A 23,157-nucleotide genomic window follows, 5' to 3' on the forward strand; every position below is an offset into this window, starting at 1 on the left:
ACGGTCACATGACCTCCCCCAAAATCCTGCCCCCTCACTATCCCGACGGTCGGGACTATTTCCACTCATAGGTGTCCACGACACCCATAGAGTGGGAATAGAATGACTAAAAAAAGGCGGATTGAGATGAGGGAGCTGAGAGGAGGAGACGGGGAGGAGAGCCGCAGGGAGACAGGGGGAGAGCAGCGCTATAGCACAGCATATGCAGGAGGATGCCGTGAGGTCTGGAGGCGCTGCCACATCCTCCTACAACGCTGCTGTAGCTGTAGTGCTGCTCTCCCCCTACTCCCGTCCATCTCCTCCTCTCAGCTCCCTCGTCTCAATTCAACTTTTTTTTAAGTCGAATTGAGATGGCCATTGAATAGCCCTTGTCGGATCCATTCTGACAAATGCATGTCGGAATGGATCTGACTTCAAATGAATATACCCCTAAGATGGTTAATGGTGAGTTTTTAATTTGAGGAAGTCCTGATTGCCTGTAAATGTATGAGAAGTGATAGAGGGGCTGATACAGAGGTGGACGCTATGGCATAGCCTTCGTGTACGCAACACCTGTGTGATATTATGCTAAAGCCGCAGGAGGTGTCTTACGTTAAGACGCCTACTGCCAGCTTCTCTGATCCGCTACTGGATGCAACATCGGATCAACTGTGTGACTATGGACATCTGAGTAACCTTGGACACAGCCACAGGCTTTGGCACGACTAGAGAATGGACCCTATGCTTCTCCGCTTTCTGGAATGCTGCCAGTTGCAGACCCCAAAATCCAGACGCATGTCAATTATGCTGTGACTTTTGGAGTACTGCAAGCAACATTGCATCCCCAGATCTGCACATGCTCAGTGCGGCTCCTGCAAATGCGCAGAGCCACAATCGTCGGCCTACTGCGAAAATAATTGAAATAGCATCCACTTCTGAATCTGCACCAAAGTCATTTAGACCAGAACTTGGCTCCCGTCTTTCAGATAAAATATGTTCACTGTGTTAAGATCCAGCATATGGCAGCATAAAGTCAATTACGTTATTATTACTATGCAAATATACAGAAGATATAGTTTTTATCTGCTCCACTTCACCTAAAATATATATAGTTAAAGGTTCCGCATATTTATAAGCCTTGGAAATATGAAAGCCTTTTTAACATGTCTGATAATATCAACATTATTAGAGTAGTGAGGAAATTATCCAGGCTTCATTAGAGAATGTAACATTCCTGAGGGCTGATTTATCTGAAGTGAACGCATCAAGAGGGGACTACTTTATTTATCTGGGTTTTCACTTCTGTAAACCCACAAATCCATTGATGTCCTTTGTAAAGGGAATGGAAACACTTTAGAAGTATCACCAGAATCTGATACTGGTCTTAGCTAAGCCGTCAGTCTGGACAATGTCAGTATTATACATCTTTTTGGCAATATATACAATAAATACTTATACGAAATGTTGCATGAAGTATAGATCCAATTACTGATTTGTTATCACAACCTAGTGAATAATTCTGCTTCATTCCAAACAAATGAAACTATAATTCACAATGTAGAAAAATCGTTTTCGTTGGCGACATGGGAAAAAAAAGGTGCCTTTTGTTTATGCCCACAATAAATAAAAACTAGAGGCTTTATTGTGTTACATGTCAGTGGTGCACCTGATTGGTTACATAATCACATATTTGTAATGTAAGGTAGATGTGAGAATATCTCAGCAATGCTTTGGACTGAAATACTTATTTTTAAACAATTCCTTTTGGAAAACATTCTGAGATGCCATAAAGAAGTGATGCTTCTTATTCTGCTGAATGGATAAGATGACTCTTAGGTGTCTGCACTGACAGTGACAAAAGCGAAAAAATTTAAAATGTGACTGCGTGGAAAGACCCCTGCCCATGGGAACATAAGATGAAAACGCAAATAAATCATAGAACACTCTGTTTCTTGCATCTGATCTGGGAGTATGAACTCAGACAGTGGAAAGCCTGCAAAGCATTATAGATATTGAGCCTTTGGAGCATCTACCTTCTGTTTACCAGGTAATAATTATAATCTTTTCTAGTTACAAAGTCATACACAAAAGTCGTAGTGCTGAACAGGGGTTGAAGTGAGCCGGAACGGGGCGGAACTGCGTTCTGTCAGTTCCATTTGGAGAGTCTTCCGGCCCACCTAACCCAGTTGCCACTGTGAGGGAAGGGGGGGGGGGGGGGGGGGTTGAGTCAGTTCCACCACCTCGTTCCACCACCTCTCTAGGACCACTTTAAGCACTTGTGCTGAATACATTTTTGTTAAGATTAAAATGTATACAGATTATGAAACCAAACTAATACATTTTGATTTTATATATTAAGTAGTAAGGTAAAATGTATTGTTCAGTCTTACTTTGAGTATCCATTGCTTAATTATTTTATTTTCTTAGAGCAACACCATTCTTCGACAGTAGCAAAGTAAAAAGAGAAAAAATTCTGATACAGGACCAGTGGCAGCTGCTGACCATAGGCTTGAGGGGTTGTCTTCAGTATGCCGACTGTCGGGATCCTGGCGCACAGTATACCGGCGACGGAATCCCGACAGCCGACATACCGACACTTTTTCTCCCTCGTGGGGGTCCACGACCCCCATGGAGGGAGAATAAAATAGCATAGCGCGCCACCGTGCCCGCAGCGTGGTGAGCGCAGCGAGCCCGCAAGGGGCTCATTTGCGCTCTCCACGCTGTTGGTATGCCAGCGGTCGGGCTCCCGACGCCGGTATGCTGGTTGCCGGGAGCCCAGCCACCGGCATACCATACTACACCCGGCTTGAAGGCACACCACACTTTGCATGGGGGGTGGACGGTTAGCACATATAGACATACATGCAGTGTTGTATGTAATATATGTGCTGGCTACCTTACCTCCGGGATTACCAGCGCTGTGCATTTCACAGCCGCTGCACCCTGGGTACAGCAGCATTTGGCCTAATTTCTCCTTCTGAGCTCACCCCCTTACTCCTGTGAAACTAGCCAATGAGTGGGGGGTTCCTACTGTGCTGACTGATCAGCAGTGATCGGCAGCACGGCAGATACTAAGGGCAAGTTCAGGAAAGCAGAGGGGCCGAGATGTCCTTCTGTGATTGAGGCTGCTAGAAGAATATCTTCCGGCAGCCAGCCACTCTGTGTAGCTGACAGGTCGCATTGTGTTTGCGACCAAGTCAGATAACACACTGCCTGGTGTGGTCACAAATGATGAAACCACTCCAGGCAAGTGGTTAAAGGGTACAGGTGTTGAAGTTGCCTATAGCAAACCAATCCGCTTCTAGCTTCCATTGTATAGCATGTACTTAATAAAAAATAGCTAGATGCTGATTGCCTGTGATGGACATCTTTAACATCTGTCCACTTCAGAAGGTTTGATACATCTCCCCCAAAATATATTGCCCCAGTTATTCAGGTGCCCTCGTTCATCCTATCTAATCTATGAACAGCTTAAATCAGATGATGGCAATGCATCTATCTATTGCGCAAAGCTTAGTTACAAAGTGACACGCCTTTGTCTGAGAGGAAAATGAAAGTTTATTAAAATAAACAATTAAAAAATGTTAAATTCAAATTTCTCATACGTCCTAGAGGATGCTGGGGACGACATCAAGACCATGGGGTATAGACGGGATCCGCAGGAGACATAGGCACTCTAAAAACTTTTCATTGGGTGTAAACTGGCTCCTCCCTCTATGCCCCTCCTCCAGACCTCAGTTTTAGAAATGTGCCCAGGCAGACTGGATGCACTCTGAGGAGCTCTACTGACTTTCTCTGAAAAGACTTATGTTATGTTTTTTATTTTCAGGGAGATCTGCTGGCATCAGACTCCCTGCTTCGTGGGACTGAGGGGGCAGAAGTAGAACCAACTTCCTAAAGAGTTTCATGGCTCTGCTTCTGGCTGTCAAGACACCATTAGCTCCTGAAGGGTACTGAACGCTAGCCGTGTCTAGATGCTCACTCCCACAGCACGCCGTCACCCCCCTCACAGAACCAGAAGTCAGAAGACAGGTGAGTATGAGAAGAATGATCTTCAATCAAGTAAGTGACGGCTGAGGTGCGGCGCGGCTGGCGGGAGTGCAGCGCGCCATTGCTGCCCACACACACAGGCACTGCAGGGGGGGGGGGCCCTAGGCAGCAAGAAAAATACCTCAAACTGGCTAAAAGGGGGCATAAGATGCCGCTGGCACAGCCCTACCCCCACCAGTATAAATATTATGTAGTATACTGAGTGTAAGGATGCGCCATTGCGGGGGCGGAGCTTCTTCCTCAGGCAGCCAGCACACTGCTCAGCGCCATTTTCTCTCTCTCCTCAGGCTGCAGAGAACACGCTGGTCCTCTCCTCCACTTCTGACAAGTACAGGGTGCTATTAAGGGGGGGCACAAAGCGATTGTGGTGCATTTGATAGTGTATATTACTATTTAAAAGCGCTGTTGGGCTGTGGACATACTGTGTTCACAGGCAATACTGGCGCTGAGATTGTGAACTGGCTGCTCCTATCCTGTGTCCCTCTGACAGATTTTACTGTGGGTCTGTCCCCAAAATAAGTCCCAATGTGTCTGTGAGTGTGCTGTACACGTGTGAGGCATGTCTGAGGCAGGGAGTTCCTCCCCGGAGGAAGCCATTTTAGGGACACAGAGTTGTAATGTGGTGGCACTACCGGCACACCAAGAGCCTGCATGGGTGAAAGAGATACGTGACAGTATGCATCTGATTAACCGTAGATTAGATAAGTCTGAATCTAAGGCTACATGCTGGAGAAAATCTGTGGAAGATGTGATTTTTCAGGATGCTGTTATTCCTTATGCGGGCGGCCCCTCTGGGTCACATAAGAGAACACTGATACCGACACGGATTCTGATTCTTGTGTCGACGATAGTGAATCCAGAGAGAGAGATCATAAATTGGCAAAAAGTATACAATATATGATTGTGGCTATAAGGGACGTGTTGGAGGTTACAGAAACCACTCGTGTACCTCAGGCGAAGGCTTATTTATGTAAGGAAAAGAAATCCAAAGTCACGTTCCCTCCTTCACACGAACTAAATGCTCTGTTTGAAGGGATGTGGGTGAATCCTGATAAAAAATTTCGTATTCCCAAAAGGCTTCACATAGCTTACCCTTTCCCAGCTGAGGACAGAAAAAAATGGGAGTCACCCCCTGTGTTAGACAGTGCACTTTCCAGGTTGACAAAGAAGGTAATTCTCCCTGCTCCTGGCACAGCTTTTCTTAAAGAGCCGGCAGACCGCAAAATGGAAACAACATTGAAATCCATTTATGTTACCAATGGTACACTGCTCAGGCCCACTATTGCCTGCGCATGGGTGAGTCGCGCTATTGAAAAATGGTCAGAAAGTGTGTCATCAGAAATTGACACGATTAATAAAGATTAGGTACTCCTTAAGTTAGGGAATATCAAGAACGCTGCCGCCTACATGCTGAAAGCAATGAAGGATATTGGACTCTTGAGTTCACAAGCCGCTACCATGGCAGTATCGGCTAGGCGGCGTTGTGGATTCGCCAGTGGAACGCGGATGCGGATTCCAAAAGAAACATGGAGGCTCTCCCATATAAAGGTGAGGCCTTATTTGGTGATGGCCTGGATGCGTTAGTCTCGGCGGCTACCGCAGGTAAGTCGACATTTTTGCCCTCTGCACCGGCAAAAAAGACCTATCACCTGCAAATGCAGTCCTTTCGGCCCAATAAATACAAAAAGACAAGAGGTTACCCCTTCTTTGCTGGTAGGGGAAGGGGAAGGGAAAAGAAGCCCGCAGCGGCTCCAGGTTCCCAAGAGCAGAAGACTACCCCTAATTCTGCCAAATCCCCAGCATGACGCTGGAGCTCCCTTGCGGGAGGCCGCTCGGGTGGGGGCACGTCTCAAACTCTTCAGCCAGGATTGGATTCTGTCTGGCCTGGATCCCTGGGTGTTGCAAATAGTTTCCCAGGGATAGAAACTGGAGTTTCAAGACGTTCCTCCATGCCGATTTTTCAAATCGACCTTGCCAGTTTCTCCGCCAGAAAGAGAAGCAGTAACAGCGACAATCCCAAAATTATGTCAAGACCAGGTCATAGTCCTGGTACCGTTGTCACAACAAGGGCGGGGTTTTTATTCAAGCCTCTTTGTTGTTCCGAAGCCGGACCGCTCGGTCAGACCGATCCTAAATCTAAAAGATCTGAATTGCTACCTGAAAAGGTTCAAGTTCAAGATGGAATCACTTCGGGCGGTGATTGCCAGTCTGGAGGAGGGGGACTACTTGGTGTCGGTGGACATAAAGGATGCTTACCTGCATGTTCCCATTTATCCTCCTCACCAGGCTTATCTGAGATTCGCAGTTCAGGATTGCCATTACCAATTCCAGACGATACCTTTCGGTCTCTCCACGGCGCCAAGGGTATTCACCAAGATGATGGTCCTCCTTCGTCAGAAAGGAGTCAATATAATTCCTTTACTGGACGACCTCCTGCTAAAGGCGAGATCCAGGGAGCAGTTGTTACAAAATATATCACTTTCTCTGTTAATACTCCAACAACACGGGTGGATCATAAATTACCCAAAGTCACAGTTGGAACAGACGACAAGGTTGTCTTTCCTCGGGATGATTCTGGACACAGAAGTTCAGAGAGTATTTCTTCTGCTGGAAAAGACTCTAGAAATCCAGAAAATGGTAAAACAGATATTGAAACCATCAAGTGTGTCGATCCATCAGTGCATTCGGTTGTTGGGGAAGATGGTGGCGGCCTACGAGACCATACAGTTTGACAGGTTCCATGCCAGAGTATTCCAGTGGGACCTGTTGGACAAGTGGTCGGGGTCACACCTACACATGCACAGAAAGATAATCCTGTCGTCAAAAAACAGGATTTCGCTCCTGTGGTGGTTGCACGGCTCTCACCTGCTAGAGGGACGCAGGTTCGGGATTCAGGACTGGGTCCTGGTAACCACGGATGCAAGTCTCCGAGGCTGGGGAGCAGTCTCTCAGGGAGAAAACTTCCAGGGACGTTGGTCACATCAGGAAGCCTGCCTTCACATAAACGTACTGGAGCTAAGAGCCATTTACAACGGCCTTCAACAAGCGGTACATCTTCTTCAAGACCGTCCCGTGCAGATCCAGACGGACAATGTAACAGCAATCGCATATATAAACAGGCAGGGCGGAATGAAAAGCAGAGCGGCAATGGCAGAGGCGACAAAAATCCTCCGCTGGGCAGAAAAACATCTACAAGCTCTGTCGGCAATATTCATTCCGGGAGTAGACAACTGGGAAGCAGACTTCCTCAGCAGACACGATCTCCATCCAGGAGAGTGGGGCCTCCACCAAGAAGTCTTCACAGAGGTGACAAGTCTTTGGGGAGTTCCACAAATAGACATGATAGCGTCTCGTCTCAACAAGAAGCTTCAGAGATACTGTTCCAGGTCGAGAGACCCTCAAGCAGTAGCAGTGGATGCACTGGTGACCCAGTGGGTTTTTCCGTCAGTGTATGTCTTCCCTCCACTTCCGCTGATCCCAAAAGTACTCAGGATCATAAGAAAAACAAGGGTTCGAGCAATCTTCATTGCCACAGACTGGCCAAGGAGGGCTTGGTACCCAGATCTTCAGCAGTTGCTCATAGAAGTTCCTCGGCCTCTTCCTCCTCGAGAGGACCTGCTGCAGCAGGGGCCGTGCGTGTACCAAGACTTACCGCGGCTACGTTTGACAGCATGGCTGTTGAGCGCCGTATCCTAGCCAGGAAGGGTATTCCCAAGGAGGTCATCCCCACCCTTATTTAGGCCAGAAAGGGAGTAACGTCGAAACATTACCACCGTATTTGGAGAAAATATGTGTCTTGGTGTGAATCCAAGAAAGCTCCTACGGAAGAGTTTCAATTAGGACGTTTTCTCCAGGATGGTGTGGAGGCGGGCCTCCGATTGGGATCAATCAAGGTCCAGATATCGGCCTTGTCAGTGTTCTTCCAAAAACAATTGGCATCTCTTCCAGAGGTTAAGACCTTTGTGAAAGGGGTTCTGCACATCCAGCCTCCATTCGTGCCCCCAGTGGCACCATGGGACCTTAACATGGTATTGCAGTTTCTTCAATCAGATTGGTTTGAGCCTCTACAAAAGATAGAGTTGAAGTTTCTCACTTGGAAAGTGGTGATGCTTTTGGCTTTGGCATCCGCAAGGCGGGTGTCTGAATTGGGGGCCTTGTCTCACAAGAGCCCTTACCTGATCTTCCATGAAGATAGGGCAGAGTTGAGGACTCGACAACATTTTCTTCCGAAGGTGGTTTCATCTTTCCACATAAACCAACCTGTTGTAGTTACTGACACATTCACTGATTCAAAATCTCTAGATGTGGTTAGAGCTTTGAAAATCTATGTTGCTAGAACGGCTCTTATACGGAAAACAGAGGCTCTGTTTGTCCTGTATGCTCACAACAAGATTGGCTGTCCTGCTTCCAAGCAGACTATTGCACGTTGGATCAGAAATACGATTCAGCAAGCTCATACTACGGCTGGATTGCCGTTACCGACGTCGGTAAAGGCCCACTCCACTAGGAAGGTGGGCTCGTCCTGGGCGGCTGCCCGGGGGGTCTCGGCATTACAACTTTGCCGAGCAGCTACTTGGTCAGGGTCAAACACATTTGCTAAGTTCTAGAAGTTTGACACCTTGGCCGATGAGGACCTAAAGTTTGGTCAGTCGGTGCTGCAGGGTCATCCGCACTCTCCTGCCCGTACTGGAGCTTTGGTATAGACCCCATGGTCTTGATGTCATCCCCAGCATCCTCTAGGACGTATGAGAAAATAGGATTTTGATACCTACCAGTTAATCCTTTTCTCCTAGTCCGTAGAGGATGCTGGGCGCCCGTCCCAGTGCGTACTTTACCTGCAGTTTAGTTTTTAGAGTTACACAAGTTGTGTTATCTTTGTTTTCAGCATGTTGCTGCAATTGGTTCATGCCTGTTGGCGTGTGTTATGTTGAATGCCATGTGTGCGGCATGGTTGAGGGTGTGAGTTGGTAGATATCTCACCACTAGTTAAGTAATTCTTTTCCTCGAAATGTCAGTCTCCCTGGGCACAGTTCCTACAACTGAGGTCTGGAGGAGGGGCATAGAGGGAGGAGCCAGTTCGCACCCAATGAAAAGTTTTTAGAGTGCCCATGTCTACTGCGGATCCCGTCTATACCCCATAGTCTTGATGTCATCCCCAGCATCCTCTACGGACTAGGAGAAAAGGATGTACCGGTAGGTATCAAAATCCTATTATCTCCCACCAGGAACTGTGTATAGTACGGTCTATAGCAAGTAAATGAGCACAAGTTCTAGCTGACTCTCAGCTTCACATAAAAGGTTCCTGGTGGAAATCCACAATTGCTATACACAGATGTTGTCAAAAGGGGAGGCACTCGATATCCCGGCTGTCGGGATCCCGGCACTCTGCATACCGGCGCCGGTATCCCGACCGCCTGGATGCCAGCAGCGTGGCGAGCGCAGAGAGCCCGCAAAGGGCTTTTTTCTGCTCGCCCCGCTGCCGGCATTCCGGCAGTCGGGATCACGGCGCCGGGATAATGTAGTACACCCGTCAAAAGGTAGATTAACCTAATAACATGTAGGAGCAGTACATCTGCACATCTGTTCTGTGCTAACACCCCCCGGTTTCTTTGCCATGTTACAACTGCCCAAGTTCTCATATTTTTTTACAAGGTTAGGTGTTCTTTTATCTTATCTTTCACAAGATGTGTTTGCAGACTGTGTTACTATCTTATAGACTGAGTATCCGCAGTCACAATTTACAAAGTTGTGTACTATTTAGAGATGAGCGGCGAATCCGCTCATCTCTAGTACTAGTGTGTCCTTTTTATACTGTGGCTTTAGCCACGCCAGGTAACCTCTCTCAGCACGCCAGGTCACAGGCGATTTGGCTGGGCCAAGCAACTTTGTTATTTAAAATTTGCTTCTTTTTTGCATAAGCAAAACAACTGGAAGCAGTAGACGTGCATTGCTAGCATACACAGACCACTGGGGCTTACAACATTTGCACATCTGTGTGCGACTTAGAATCAGTGATGTAACGATCCGAGCAGTCGCTGCTTTTCCTCGCGCCAAGTTCCCTTGTGCTTAATCTGCAACGTTGCATGTGTGTAAAACCAATTCCTGTGTAATCGAAGTCGCGCCCAGCGTGTCTGGTACACTGTGTGCAGCTTTTCTCTGCATCTGCAATGTGACGATAAATAAGGGAAAAATAAGATATGCTGCTCGTCCCGAAGTTTCTCAGTCGCTCCAGGTGTCTTGCACCTTATGCTTCATGTATGAGAACAGATCTGTACAAATATACAGAGCATCTGATCAACGCATATTAACAAGCTTACAAAGTGTTATGGAAAAAAACAAATTAACCAACAGAATTCTGATTGCAAGTATAAATGTACAAAGCATTTTATGACATGTATAAGGCTACCTTGATGCGTTACATGGACACCAAACTAAAACATTGTTTAAATAAATAGTAAATTCATTTCTTGAAAGAAATAAAAAGAAGTGATTTGTAGATCTAGGTGTTCCTTTCTATAAGGATATGCAGCTGGCATTATACCATTCTGGTAGCTGGTCAGGCAATTCCCTTAGTCCATGATTACACAGAAGTGACAGTCGCAGCACCACAGTGCTTGAGAAAACAGGTCAGATATCTAAGAACTCTTGTTAAGGTTTGACACAACGCCTTTAGACAACTTCTAAGCACCTTTATTTAGAGTTCATGTAATCAGAAGACATTGTAACTTAAATATTTTGACATGTGAATAAACTGTCTTTCAGCCTAAATTCAGTCTACTTGTGTCTGGCCTCTAGCAACCACTTTCTCCTCTCAGGCTGGCCAATAATGTTACCAGAGCATACTTTGGTGAGCCTCAGAATGAGGATACAAATAAAACATGATGCGACATGTGACTTTATTGCCATCTGTTATCACAAAATCATAACCCAAATACATCCAATTTTCAGACCATTGTGTATCTATAATATTAATTATGTGTATCTATAAAAATATTTCCACCCTTATGGACTGTAACCGCAACATTAATACCCCTTTCAGACATGCACTTTTGACCCAGATATTGCCGGGGCTTGCAGCTCGACCCAAGTCTCGGTAATGTGTGAACAGACCGTGACCCTGCTCGGTACGGTACTAGGGTTATTCTTGTGACTGATCCGGGTCACCTGTAGTAAGAACAAATGCAACCAGGTTTTTAGACCCAGGGTTGCTTTACAAATACTTTGATTGGCTGTTTGGGGAGCTGGCATATGACCTCATATGCAGGTGCCAGAGCACATGACAGCGGGGCAGACGCAGACACACTGAATACCAGGGCAGACGGGTGATTCAGTGTACACAGGTTTTCGACCCGGGAATTCCTAGCTGAGACCCGGGTTTAAGCAGTTCTCAAAAACCTAGGTCGGAATCGTGTCAGAGCCCTAATTAATGTAAGATGTAGAAATCATCTGAAATATGCAGAGGGCAAAAGAAATACTATATATATGTTATACTGTACATTTAGTAGTAGTTTGAACCAAGCATCTGCCCCAGGTACCCCCTGTCAAAGTCGAAAAATATTGTAGCACACACACCACGTACTAACCACACACACATGCCCTCTGCGCGTGCACTTGTTCCGCCGCGCGTGCACATATCCGCAATTTGCGTATGATCGCTCCCGCGGTCCTGCGCATGGTATGGGTATTTATGGCGGAGTTTGTGAGCGCATAGTGGGTTATCAAAACATAACATATTTAACCCAAATAGTGCACATTGTACACATAGCCCCCCTGCACCACATCAGCAAGTATCAACAGTTTAAATGATTCCAGGACTAAGGGATTCACCTTTGCATGATAGGAAGGGACAGACTAAGGTTATAGGGTGATGTCTAGTATCCAGCTGTAGGGTATTTTAAGGGTAACATTCCGGTGTTGGTTAGAGGAAGATCGCATGTTCCTGCGTATAGTTATGTGCAGAAGTAGAATATAGATATAAACTGTATTTACTGTATATTATGTATGCGGCGGGAATCCAGAGGAGACCACCCACAAGAGCAGTTGGGAAAGACATCGCCCACCTTTTCAAATCAACCTATGACCTCTCCTGTAATGTAAAGATGCATCTCTGTGTCCAATGGACAAAGAGATTACAGTAACCATTGTATTGTTTATGGAAGTAGTGTATAAAAAGCCTGTTGCTGCCTGGCCGATCAGAAGACTCTGAACGCTATCTACCTGATGAGCGGAGGACTGGTCCAGGTTGCGCAAGCGAATATTCTCACGTATGTACAATTGACTGTAGCCATTTTACTCTGTTGTATTTTGTAGTGTATAAATTGTATTGTTATCCCCTTTCAGACATATACGCTGAGGTTTCGGTGCCCAGTGTTTAACTACAAATCGGTGTTGTGTCCTCTTTTCCCTGCTAGGGTTTAAAGCGTATTACATTACCTAACTGTATAAGGTTTAAGTGTATTGATAAGGTGTGTACGCACTGCGGGTACTTTATACTGTCAGCGCTGCGTAAGGTTTAAGGTGTAACATCATTGCAGTGCTTTGCGGCACAAGGTTTAGAGTGTAATATTATCATTGCATTGCATTACGAATAAGGTTTAAAGTTTATCAAAAGTGTGTGCGCGCGCTGTGTGTACTTTGTACCCCCAGCGCAGCGTTTATACGCTAAGTCTGTACGCGGTACGGGACTTTGTACGCAAATAGCGTACAAAGTACGTAGCGTGGGTATCAAGTGAAGCGGCCGCAGCGGCTCCATTATAAAAGTGTGTTTAAAGGTATAGCTTTATGGTTTAAGATAATATCGACATTATCACCCCCCCCCCTTCCCCACACACACCCACACAGTATCTACAACTAACACATTCTGAACTTTCCAGCGGTCCTCACTTTCAACACCACCACCCACAGTGTGAGCCAATAGCAGGGCTGGGGTGGGGGAGGGGTCCGTAACACAGTTATAGATGCTTGGCCTGGCTCTGAATGAGCAGGGTTACATTTTTGTCCAGATATGTCTGATAACAGAGTTATAAATGGGCCTAAATCAGAGTTGATCGCAGCAGCAAATTTGTTAGCAGTTGGGCAAAACCATGTGCACTGCAGGTGGAGCAGATATAACGTGTAGAGAGAGTTAGATTTGGGTGGGGTGTGTTCAAACTGATATCTAAATTGCAGTGTAAAAATAAAGCAGCCAGTATATACCCTGCACAGACACAAAATAACTAGAGGTGAGAGGGTTCGGATTTACTCTGTTCTCAAAACGGCATCTTATTGGCTCATGCATGTCACGTGTTTTGGATAGCCAATAGGAAAAATCCGGACAAAACCGAACTGGCGTTAACTCCGAACCCGCTCATGTCTAAAAATAACCCACCCAAATCTAACTCTCTCTGTAAATGTTATGTCTTCCACACCTGCACAGCACATGGTTTTGCCCAACTGCTAATAAATTTGCTGCTGCAATCAACTCTGAATTACCCCCCAATGAACGGCCAGTTCAGGAGCCTTCTTGTCAAATCTAGTAGCGTTCCAAATTCATTATAGAGAGGCACTCCTTGAGATTGATGAAAGTTGCCCCTAAATTAAAGATCAGTGGTACTGTTCTGGGCTCCATATGTGCTTCGCTTCTAGGACTGACAATTATTGTCTCACTTGGTATTTTTAGCAAGTGTTATTTTAAAAAGACAAAGTTATTTCCAACCAATGTTTACTTCATCTGAAGCTTTCTGGGGCATGTCACTACACTCATAACTGATTCATCTTTTAGGTTTGCGTACGAAATCCTTGTCAAAAATTAATTTATGACTTTGCAAAGCTACTGTTTGTAAAACAGAAACGTCAACATGTGTTATCCTTTTATCTATCTACATGATACAACTTTGATAGAGTGATGTGTAGTAAAACTCATTGACCTGATTCAGAGTCGAGCGGTTATTTTTGGTACTGCGTGAGCCAGATACCAGTTTATGCATTTTTGTGAACCTTTGAATGATTCTGAGTTGGACGGATATCTGCTTGATCTAGATTTGTGTGAAATGCGCTGAGAGTAGCCTGCAGCATGCAAGAGATATGTTTCATGGCAGTGTCATAGAAGTGTTGGGAGTGTCATGGGCGTGTACCTGAAGCTCTGAGATTTTGAGTTACTCATATGGAGAAGGGAAGCCAGTTGCAGAGAAAATCAGTGGGCAGCGCAGCTTTCCACTTGAAGGTACACGGATTCTCATATTAAATTAATGGAATCTCGCATTTAGCATAAAGTAGTAATTCAGACTACTGCGGCTTTAACTCAAGCAATCACTTTTCATCTGATTCAGAATCAGATGAAAAGTTAAAGGATTGTAAAAGTGGGCATACCCACATAGCAAAAGGTGCATGTCTGTATCATGGAGGGGAGTGTCAAAGTCGAAAAATATTCCAGTACACACATCACGTACTAACCACACACACATGCCCGCTGCGCGTGCACTTGTTCCGCTGTGCATGCACATATCCGCAATTTGCGTATGGTGGCTCCCGCGGTCCTGCACGTGGTATGGGTATTTACGGCGGAGTTTGTGAACGCATGGAGGGTTATCAAAACATTACATATTTAATCCAAATAGTGCACATTGTACACATAGCCCCCCTGCACCACATCAGAAAGAAATAGCTGTTTAAAATGGTTACAGAACAAAGGGATTCACCTTTACAGGATAGGAGGGGACAGAACAAGGTTACAAGGTGGTGTTTGGTATCCAGCTGTAGAGTATTTTAAGGGAAACATTCTGGTGTTGGTTTGAGGAAGATCACATGTTCCTGAGGATAGTTAGGTGCAGAAGTAGAATATAGATATAAACTGTATTTACTGTACATTATGTATGCGGCGGGAATCCAGAGGAGACCACCCACAAGAGCAGTTAAGAAAGACATTGCCCACCTATTCAAATCGACCTATGACCTCTCTTGTACTGTAAAAGTGCATTCCTGTGTCCAATGGACAAAGGGATTACAGTATCCATTGTATTGCTTTTGGAAGTAGTGTATAAAAAGCCTGTTGCTGCCTGGCCGGTCAGAAGACTCTTAACGCTATCTACCTGATTAGCGGAGGACTGGACCAGGTTGCGCAAGCGAATATTCTCACGTATGTACATTGACTGTAGCCATTTACTCTGTTGTATTGTAGTGTATAAATTGTATTGTTATCCCCTTCCAGATATATACGCTGAGGTGTCGGATCCCAGTATTTTAACTACAAATCTGTGTTGTGTCCTCTTTTCCCTGCTAGGGTTTAAAGCGTATTACATTACCTAACTGTATAAGGTGTAAGAGTGTATTGATAAGTTGTGTACGCGCTGCGGGTACTTTGTACCGTCAGCGCTGCATAAGGTTTAAGGTGTAACATCATTGCAGTGCTTTGCTGCATAAGGTTTAGAGTGTAATAATATCATTGCATTGCATTACTAATAAGGTTTAAAGTATATCAAGAGCATTTGTACGCTAAGTCCGTACAAGGTACGGGACTCTGTACGCAAATAGCGTACAGAGTACGTAGCGTGTGTACTAAGTTTAGCGGCCGCAGCGGCTCCATGGTAAAAGTGTGTTTAAAGGTATAGCTTTATTGTTTAAGATAATATCGACATTATCAGGAGTGGCCAAACCCCTGGGGGCATGAATATTGGTAAAAGGTGGCAGACAGCCCCTTATGCCCCTCAGCTACTCTCCAATCACCGTTCACTGTCATTCACATGGTACCTGTTTACCGCTGCTCTCCTAATTTCAGATCTGTATTACTCCCATTCTGAAAAACAAATTCTGACCCTAACTCTCTGTCAAACTACTGTCCCATCTCTCAGCTCCATGCCCCTCTAAACTACTTGAGAGATTTGTCTAAACTCGCCTCACACACTTTCTTATCTCATACAACTTATTGGACTCATTTCAGTCAGGCTTTTGTTCCCCACACTCCAGCACTGACTGTCGAGAACGAGCCCTCTCGGCAGCGCCGGATTAAGGTTATAGGGGGCCCGGGGCACTTCAGACCGTCAGGCCCCTAATAAAGAGGCAGGCCAATGAATCATATGAATTATATGCCGCCGTCTTTGACTGGTGTGTGTGTGTGTGTGTGTGTGTGTGTGTGTGTGTGTGTGTGTGTGTGTGTGTGTGTGTATACACTGCTCAAAAAAATAAAGGGAACACTTAACACATCCTAGATCTGAATGAATGAAATATTGTTATTAAATACTTTGTTCTTTACATATTTGAATGTGCTGACAACAAAATCACACAAACATTATCAATGGAAATCAAATTTATTAACCCATGGAGGTCTGGATTTGGAGTCACCCTCAAAATTAAAGTGGAAAAACACACTACAGGCTGATCCAACTTTGATGTAATGTCCTTAAAACAAGTCAAAATGAGGCTCAGTAGTGTGTGTGGCCTCCACGTGCCTGTATGACCTCCCTACAACGCCTGGGCATGCTCCTGATGAGGTGGCGGATGGTCTCCTGTGGGATCTCCTCCCAGACCCGGACTAAAGCATCCGACAACTCCTGGACAGTCTGTGGTGCAACGTGGCATTGGTGGATGGAGCGAGACATGATGTCCCAGATGTGCTCAATTGGATTCAGGTCTGGGGAACGGGCGGGCCAGTCCATAGCATCAATGTCTTCGTCTTGCAGGAACTGCTGACACACTCTAGCCACATGAGGTCTAGCATTGTCTTGCATTAGGAGGAACCCAGGGCCAACCGCACCAGCATATGGTCTCACAAGGGGTCTGAGGATCTCATCTCGGTACCTAATGGCAGTCAGGGTACCTCTGGCGAGCACATGGAGGGCTGTGCGGCCCCCCAAAGAAATGCCACCCCACACCATTACTGACCCACTGCCAAACCGATCATGCTGGAGGATGTTGCAGGCAGCAGAACGTTCTCCTTGGCGTCTCCACATTCTGTCACGTCTGTCACATGTGCTCAGTGAGAACCTGCTTTCATCTGTGAAGAGCACAGGGCGCCAGTGGCAAATTTGCCAATCTTGGTGTTCTCTGGCAAATGCCAAACGTCCTGCACGGTATTGGGCTGTAAGCACAACCCCCACCTGTGGACGTCGGGCCCTCATACCACCCTCATAGAGTCTGTTTCTGATCGTTTGAGTAGACACATGCACATTTGTGGCTTGCTGGAGGTCATTTTGTAGGGCTCTGGCAGTGCTCCTCCTGTTCATCCTTGCACAAAGGCGGAGGTAGCGGTCCTGCTGCTGGGTTGTTGCCCTCCTACGGCCTCCTCCACGTCTCCTGATGTACTGGCCTGTCTCCTGGTAGTGCCTCCATGCTCTGGACACTACGCTGACAGACACAGCAAACCTTCTTGCCACAGCTCGCATTGATGTGCCATCCTGGATGAGCTGCACTACCTGAGCCATTTGTGTGGGTTGTAGACTCCGTCTCATGCTACCACTAGAGTGAAAGCACCGCCAGCTTTCAAAAGTGACCAAAACATCAGCCAGAAAGCATAGGAGCTGAGAAGTGGTCTGTGGTCACCACCTGCAGAACAACTCCTTTATTCGGGATGTCTTGCTAATTGCCTATAATTCCCACCTGTTGTCTATTCCATTTGCACAACAGCATGTGAAATTGATTGTCAATCAGTGTTGCTTCCTAAGTGGACAGTTTGATTTCACAGAAGTGTGATTGACTTGGAGTTACATTGTGTTGTTTAAGTGTTCCCTTAATTTTTTTGAGCAGTGTATATATATATATATATATATATATATATACACATACATATACACAGATACATACATATATATATATATATATATATACACACTTTTACAGAGCTTACCCGGGTTAAATGGAAACAGATCCGACATGGGATTAACCCGTGTCGAAGTGCAGTGGAAACGGCGGGGCCGAAGCGGGTTGTAGCCGGGTTAAGCATCCCGATCGGGCCCGGTACTCAGGTGGAAAAGGGGTATAAGGTAGTGACTGATCTGATCATCTAACGGTAACTTGGACAGGCGCTACAGCGGGCTGCATTGTCACAGCAGCGGTTTAGAAAAGTGGGATAATCATTACCAATAGATAATAGAAAAAATTCTATATTAAATTAATAATTACAGATTAAATGAAATATATAGAAATATTATGTTATAAAAAGATTAAAATATTAATCACATGTTGCAATGTATCTCAGATAACACAATAAAACCAATTAAAACCATGTATGGCATATGACCTGCACCTCTCTTTATAAGTGGTTATAACAATAAATAAGAAAATATTTTAGATTTAATACTTTGCTGATTTTGGTAATTGGGGTGATTTTTAGTCCACTAAAGTGCAGTTTAAAGTTGTACAGTATATGTTGTTTTAGTTATTTTACTCTTCTGGGATGATAAATCCCCCTCCCAGTAGTCTTAATGGCTGTGCTGGCTAGCCTGTGACTGGTTATACTAATGTGCTTGCATTAAGGATTTGGGGAGAGCGATAGGACTCTTGCTTTTTAAATTATTTAAATATTATTTGTTTATTATTTGCTGTTTGTGGGTGGATGACCGCATAGTATGAGATCATATCAATATCACTGTCTTGTGAAACAGAGGGCTATATTCAGAATAGTTAAAGGAAGACACTTCTATGTAATGAGTCTTCATTATTTGGTATGTTTAAAAAAAAAAAAACATTGTTTTATAGTTTTGGGTTTTGTTTTTTTAAATGCAATTCTTTTGTCCAAGGAAATTTGTAAACGTTCTCATGGGTTTAAATACAACTGAGTAGCTGGCCCAGCCCCATGTATTCTGCCCTTTCCTGTAATGTAAAGTGTATTCTAATTGTGTCCTATATTGTAAACCGTGAAAACACCTCTGACAAAAAGTGGGTAAGTGTGAGCTCCCAATGTGCCTTTTGATACTTACGGACTCATTGCAGAGACATGAGTTTTTCACATTTGTTTTTAATTTTTGAACATTGTCATACTTTACGATCCACGTGGACTACGATTGGGAATATTAACCTGTGCCGAGCGCAGCGGTAGCGGACCGAGGCACCTTGCCCGAAGCATGGCGATGGAAGCGAGTCATGTGAGGGGATACGGTGCACTAATTGGGTTTCTTGGACACCAAAAAAAATTATGTGTAGCACTAGCCTAAATAACTGTGATCCTTGCAAACTGATTTTGCAGTTTTTGGCTACTGAAAGTTCTATATAATAAGGTAATGAGTCCGTAAAGTACACAAGTACCGGCATTTTATTATTAAAGTTATTAAGATACAGCATAAGTTTGAATCATTAACTGTGTACATTTTTTGTTTCTGGCCTAGCAGCATTTACATGTTTGGATCCCATTTGGGGAAATAGAAATATGCATTGTATAACAAAAAGCAGAACAATCTAAAAAGATTTTCTGTAACTAAATAAATTCTTCAAACCACAAGTACAGTAGGTCTTACAAAAGCAGAAAGCGGGGAAACTGCAGCCTTAAACCCCCACCCCCACCACCTCTCCTGACCTTGATTGCTCTGTACTCCAAATGTTGTGTAGTCAGCAAAGCATTTCACAGGCAGAGGTCAAACCCAAGTGCACAGACACAGAGATTTATAGGTTTGAGACCAGGGTGAGGGGGTTACTCCAGGGTTGGGATGATTTATGTAAACCATATGTTTTTTTTATATTTTGTTGTTGTTCCTATCTTTGCTCCCAGTTTAAATAGGAAGCTGCATTGACAACTGACCATACTGTCATATTGTCTTATAGACCGGACGGTCGTTCACACCCATATGCACATCTGGAACCTGGTGTACGCTTGTTGTTGGAAGAAAAAGAACAAGAATTGCTAGCACTACAGGAAACTGTTCAAGTGAGTGTGAGGGGAGCCTAGAACTCTGCTTCTCCGAGACTTTGTTTTAGAACTCTGCTTCTCCGAGACCTTTGTTTGCAGTTCGGAGGTTCCGATAACACTGCTGTGCTGCTTCAATCAGGAGCGGTGACTGTATTACGTGGGTGAGGCTTGCTTAGAGTGAGCAACAACAGAGCAGTCCTCGCTATATATACACATCTGAACTTTTCATGTGGTATTAAGTTTATCATATGAACTTTAAAGAAGGAGAAGGTTGGTATGTGTAGTTTATGTATACATTCCATATTCCACACCCTAATAGATCATAGGGAGCAGAGAAAAGAGAGAGGTCCTTAAAAAGAATAAACAAAAAAAAAAAAAAGCAGAAACACATACTTTGCATGTTTTGTACTTCAATTCAAAGTAGGAAATTGGTTTGGAATCCAGAAAGATGAGATTATTACTGCCTTACAGCAATTAAAGTTATGAGGTCAATGTCTGACCAAGGCATTATCTGTGTGGAGTTTGTATGTGACCCCAGTGTATGTGTGGTCTTCTTCTGGGCGCTCCTATTTCCTCAAACACTCCAAAAACATACTGATGGGTTAATAGACTTCTGACAGAAAGCACTCTAGTGTGTTGGTGTGTGTACATGTGGTGGGGACTGCTGGAGCAGGGACTGAAATATTCTCTGTAAAGCACTACAGGATATGTGAGCACTAGATAAACAACTGAGTAAATAAATAAATGTTGATAGTGGAGAGTTTGCTAGACCTCAGTCAGAATGGGCAGCATTATAATTCAGTGCACATTAGTGTGTGCTTACAATCTTTGGATGCGCACATCCCAATAATCACTTTTTTTATGAGCTATGGGATTCAAGGGAAAATTGTTAATGTTGGTGTCTACGACGTGCCAGTGTTTCCATTATCACCATGCTATTGTTCCCATTGTCATCATGGCATTTTTACAGAAAAGAAATTGAGTTGTGATCGCATAGCGGGGCGGGGCCACACATGCCGGGCGGCCTTGTCTTGTGCTGGACGGCCCCCAGCATGTGATTTTAGTGGTCGTAGATTTTGCTAAAATAGCAAAAATCTGCGACCAACTCTGAATAACGCCTTTTATCCTTCTCAGTATCCTCAGTACTATAACATTCTCAGTATCATATCCTTCTCAGTATCCTCAGTACTATAGCATTCTCAGTATCACATCCTTCTCAGTACTATATCCTTCTCAGTACTATATCCTTCTCAGTATCATATCCTTCTCAGTATCATATCCTTCTCAGTACTATATCCTTCTCAGTACTATAACATTCTCAGTACTATAACATTCTCAGTACTATATCCTTCTCAGTATCATATCCTTCTCAGTACTCTGGGGGTCATTCCGAGTTGTTCGTTCGCAAGCGGATTTTAGCAGATTTGCTCATGCTAAGCCGCCGCCTACTGGGAGTGACTCTTAGCATCTTAAAATTGCGAACGAAGTATTCGCAATATTGCGATTACACACCTCGTAGCAGTTTCTGAGTAGCTACAGACTTACTCGGCATCTGCGATCATTTCAGTGCTTGTCGTTCCTGGTTTGACGTCACAAACACACCCAGCGTTCGCCCAGACACTCCCCCGTTTCTCCGGCCACTCCTGCGTTTTTCCCGGAAACGGTAGCGTTTTTTTCCCACACGCCCATAAAACGGCCTGTTTCCGCCCAGTAACACCCATTTCCTGTCAATCACATTACGATCGCCAGAACGATGAAAATGCCTTGAGTAAAATTCCTAAGTGCATAGCAAATTTACTTGGCGCAGTCGCAGTGCGGACATTGCGCATGCGCATTAAGCGGAAAATCGCTGCGATGCGAAGATTTTTACCGAGCGGACAACTCGGAATGACCCCCTATATCCTTCTCAGTATCATATCCTTCTCAGTACTATGGGGGTCATTCCGAGTTGTTCGCTCGTTATTTTTTTTCCGCAACGGAGCGATTAGTCGCGAATGCGCATGCGCAATGTCCGCAGTGCGACTGCGCCAAGTAAATTTGCTATGCAGTTAGGAATTTTACTCATGGTTTTTTCTTCGTTCTGGTGATCGTAATGTGATTGACAGGAAGTGGGTGTTTCTGGGCGAAAACTGGCCGTTTTATGGGTGTGTGTGAAAAAACGCTACAGTTTCTGGGAAAAACGCGGGAGTGGCTGGAGAAACGGAGGAGTGTCTGGGCGAACGCTGGGTGTGTTTGTGACGTCAAACCAGGAACGACAAGCACTGAACTGATCGCAGATGCCGAGTGAGTTTGAAGCTACTCAGAAACTGCTAAGAGGTGTGTAATCGCAATTTTGAGAATCTTTCGTTCGCAATTTTACTATGCTAAGATTCACTCCCAGTAGGCGGCGGCTTAGCGTGTGCAAAGCTGCTAAAAGCAGCTTGCGAGCGAACAACTCGGAATGAGGGCCTATATCCTTCTCAGTACACAGGTATAACATTCTCAGTACTATATCCTTCTCAGTATCATATCCTTCTCAGTACTATATCCTTCTCAGTATCCTCAGTACTATAACATTCTCAGTATCATATCCTTCTCAGTATCCTCAGTACTATAACATTCTCAGTATCATATCCTTCTCAGTATCATATCCTTCTCAGTACTATATCCTTCTCAGTACTATATCCTTCTCAGTATCATATCCTTCTCAGTACTATATCCTTCTCAGTACTATAACATTCTCAGTACTATATCATTCTCAGTATCATATCCTTCTCAGTATCATATCCTTCTCAGTACTATATCCTTCTCAGTATCATATCCTTCTCAGTACTATATCCTTCTCAGTACTATAACATTCTCAGTACTATATCCTTCTCAGTATCATATCCTTCTCAGTACTATATACTTCTCAGTATCATATCCTTCTCAGTACTATATCCTTCTCAGTACTATAACATTCTCAGTATCATATCCTTCTCAGTATCCTCAGTACTATAACATTCTCAGTATCATATCCTTCTCAGTATCATATCCTTCTCAGTACTATAACATTCTCAGTACTATATCCTTCTCAGTATCATATCCTTCTCAGTACTATAACATTCTCAGTACTATATCCTTCTCAGTATCATATCCTTCTCAGTACTATATCCTTCTCAGTACTATATACTTCTCAGTATCATATCCTTCTCAGTACTATATCCTTCTCAGTACTATAACATTCTCAGTATCGTATCCTTCTCAGTATCCTCAGTACTATAACATTCTCAGTATCATATCCTTCTCAGTATCATTTCCTTCTCAGTACTATATCCTTCTCAGTATCATATCCTTCT

The 23,157-nt window shown here is 44.5% G+C and overlaps 1 protein-coding gene across 7 annotated transcripts in view; it reads left to right on the plus strand.

Annotated features, from left to right (window-relative positions):
• The window catches only part of LOC135055046 (sperm flagellar protein 1-like), a 134,207-nt gene that overhangs the window by 43,262 nt on the left and 67,788 nt on the right, over positions 1-23,157 (plus strand). For all 7 annotated transcript variants that reach the window (XR_010243627.1, XR_010243631.1, XR_010243628.1 and 4 more), the window contains one exon: positions 19,756-19,858. Coding sequence is in view for 1 of the 7 variants with exons in the window: in XM_063958635.1 (XP_063814705.1) it covers positions 19,756-19,858 (103 nt within the window). In the remaining 6 variants the exon portion in view is untranslated. The remainder of the gene's footprint in view (positions 1-19,755; positions 19,859-23,157) is intronic.

The sequence above is a fragment of the Pseudophryne corroboree genome, chromosome 3, assembly GCF_028390025.1.
Source record: "Pseudophryne corroboree isolate aPseCor3 chromosome 3, aPseCor3.hap2, whole genome shotgun sequence".
Lineage (NCBI taxonomy): Eukaryota > Metazoa > Chordata > Amphibia > Anura > Myobatrachidae > Pseudophryne > Pseudophryne corroboree.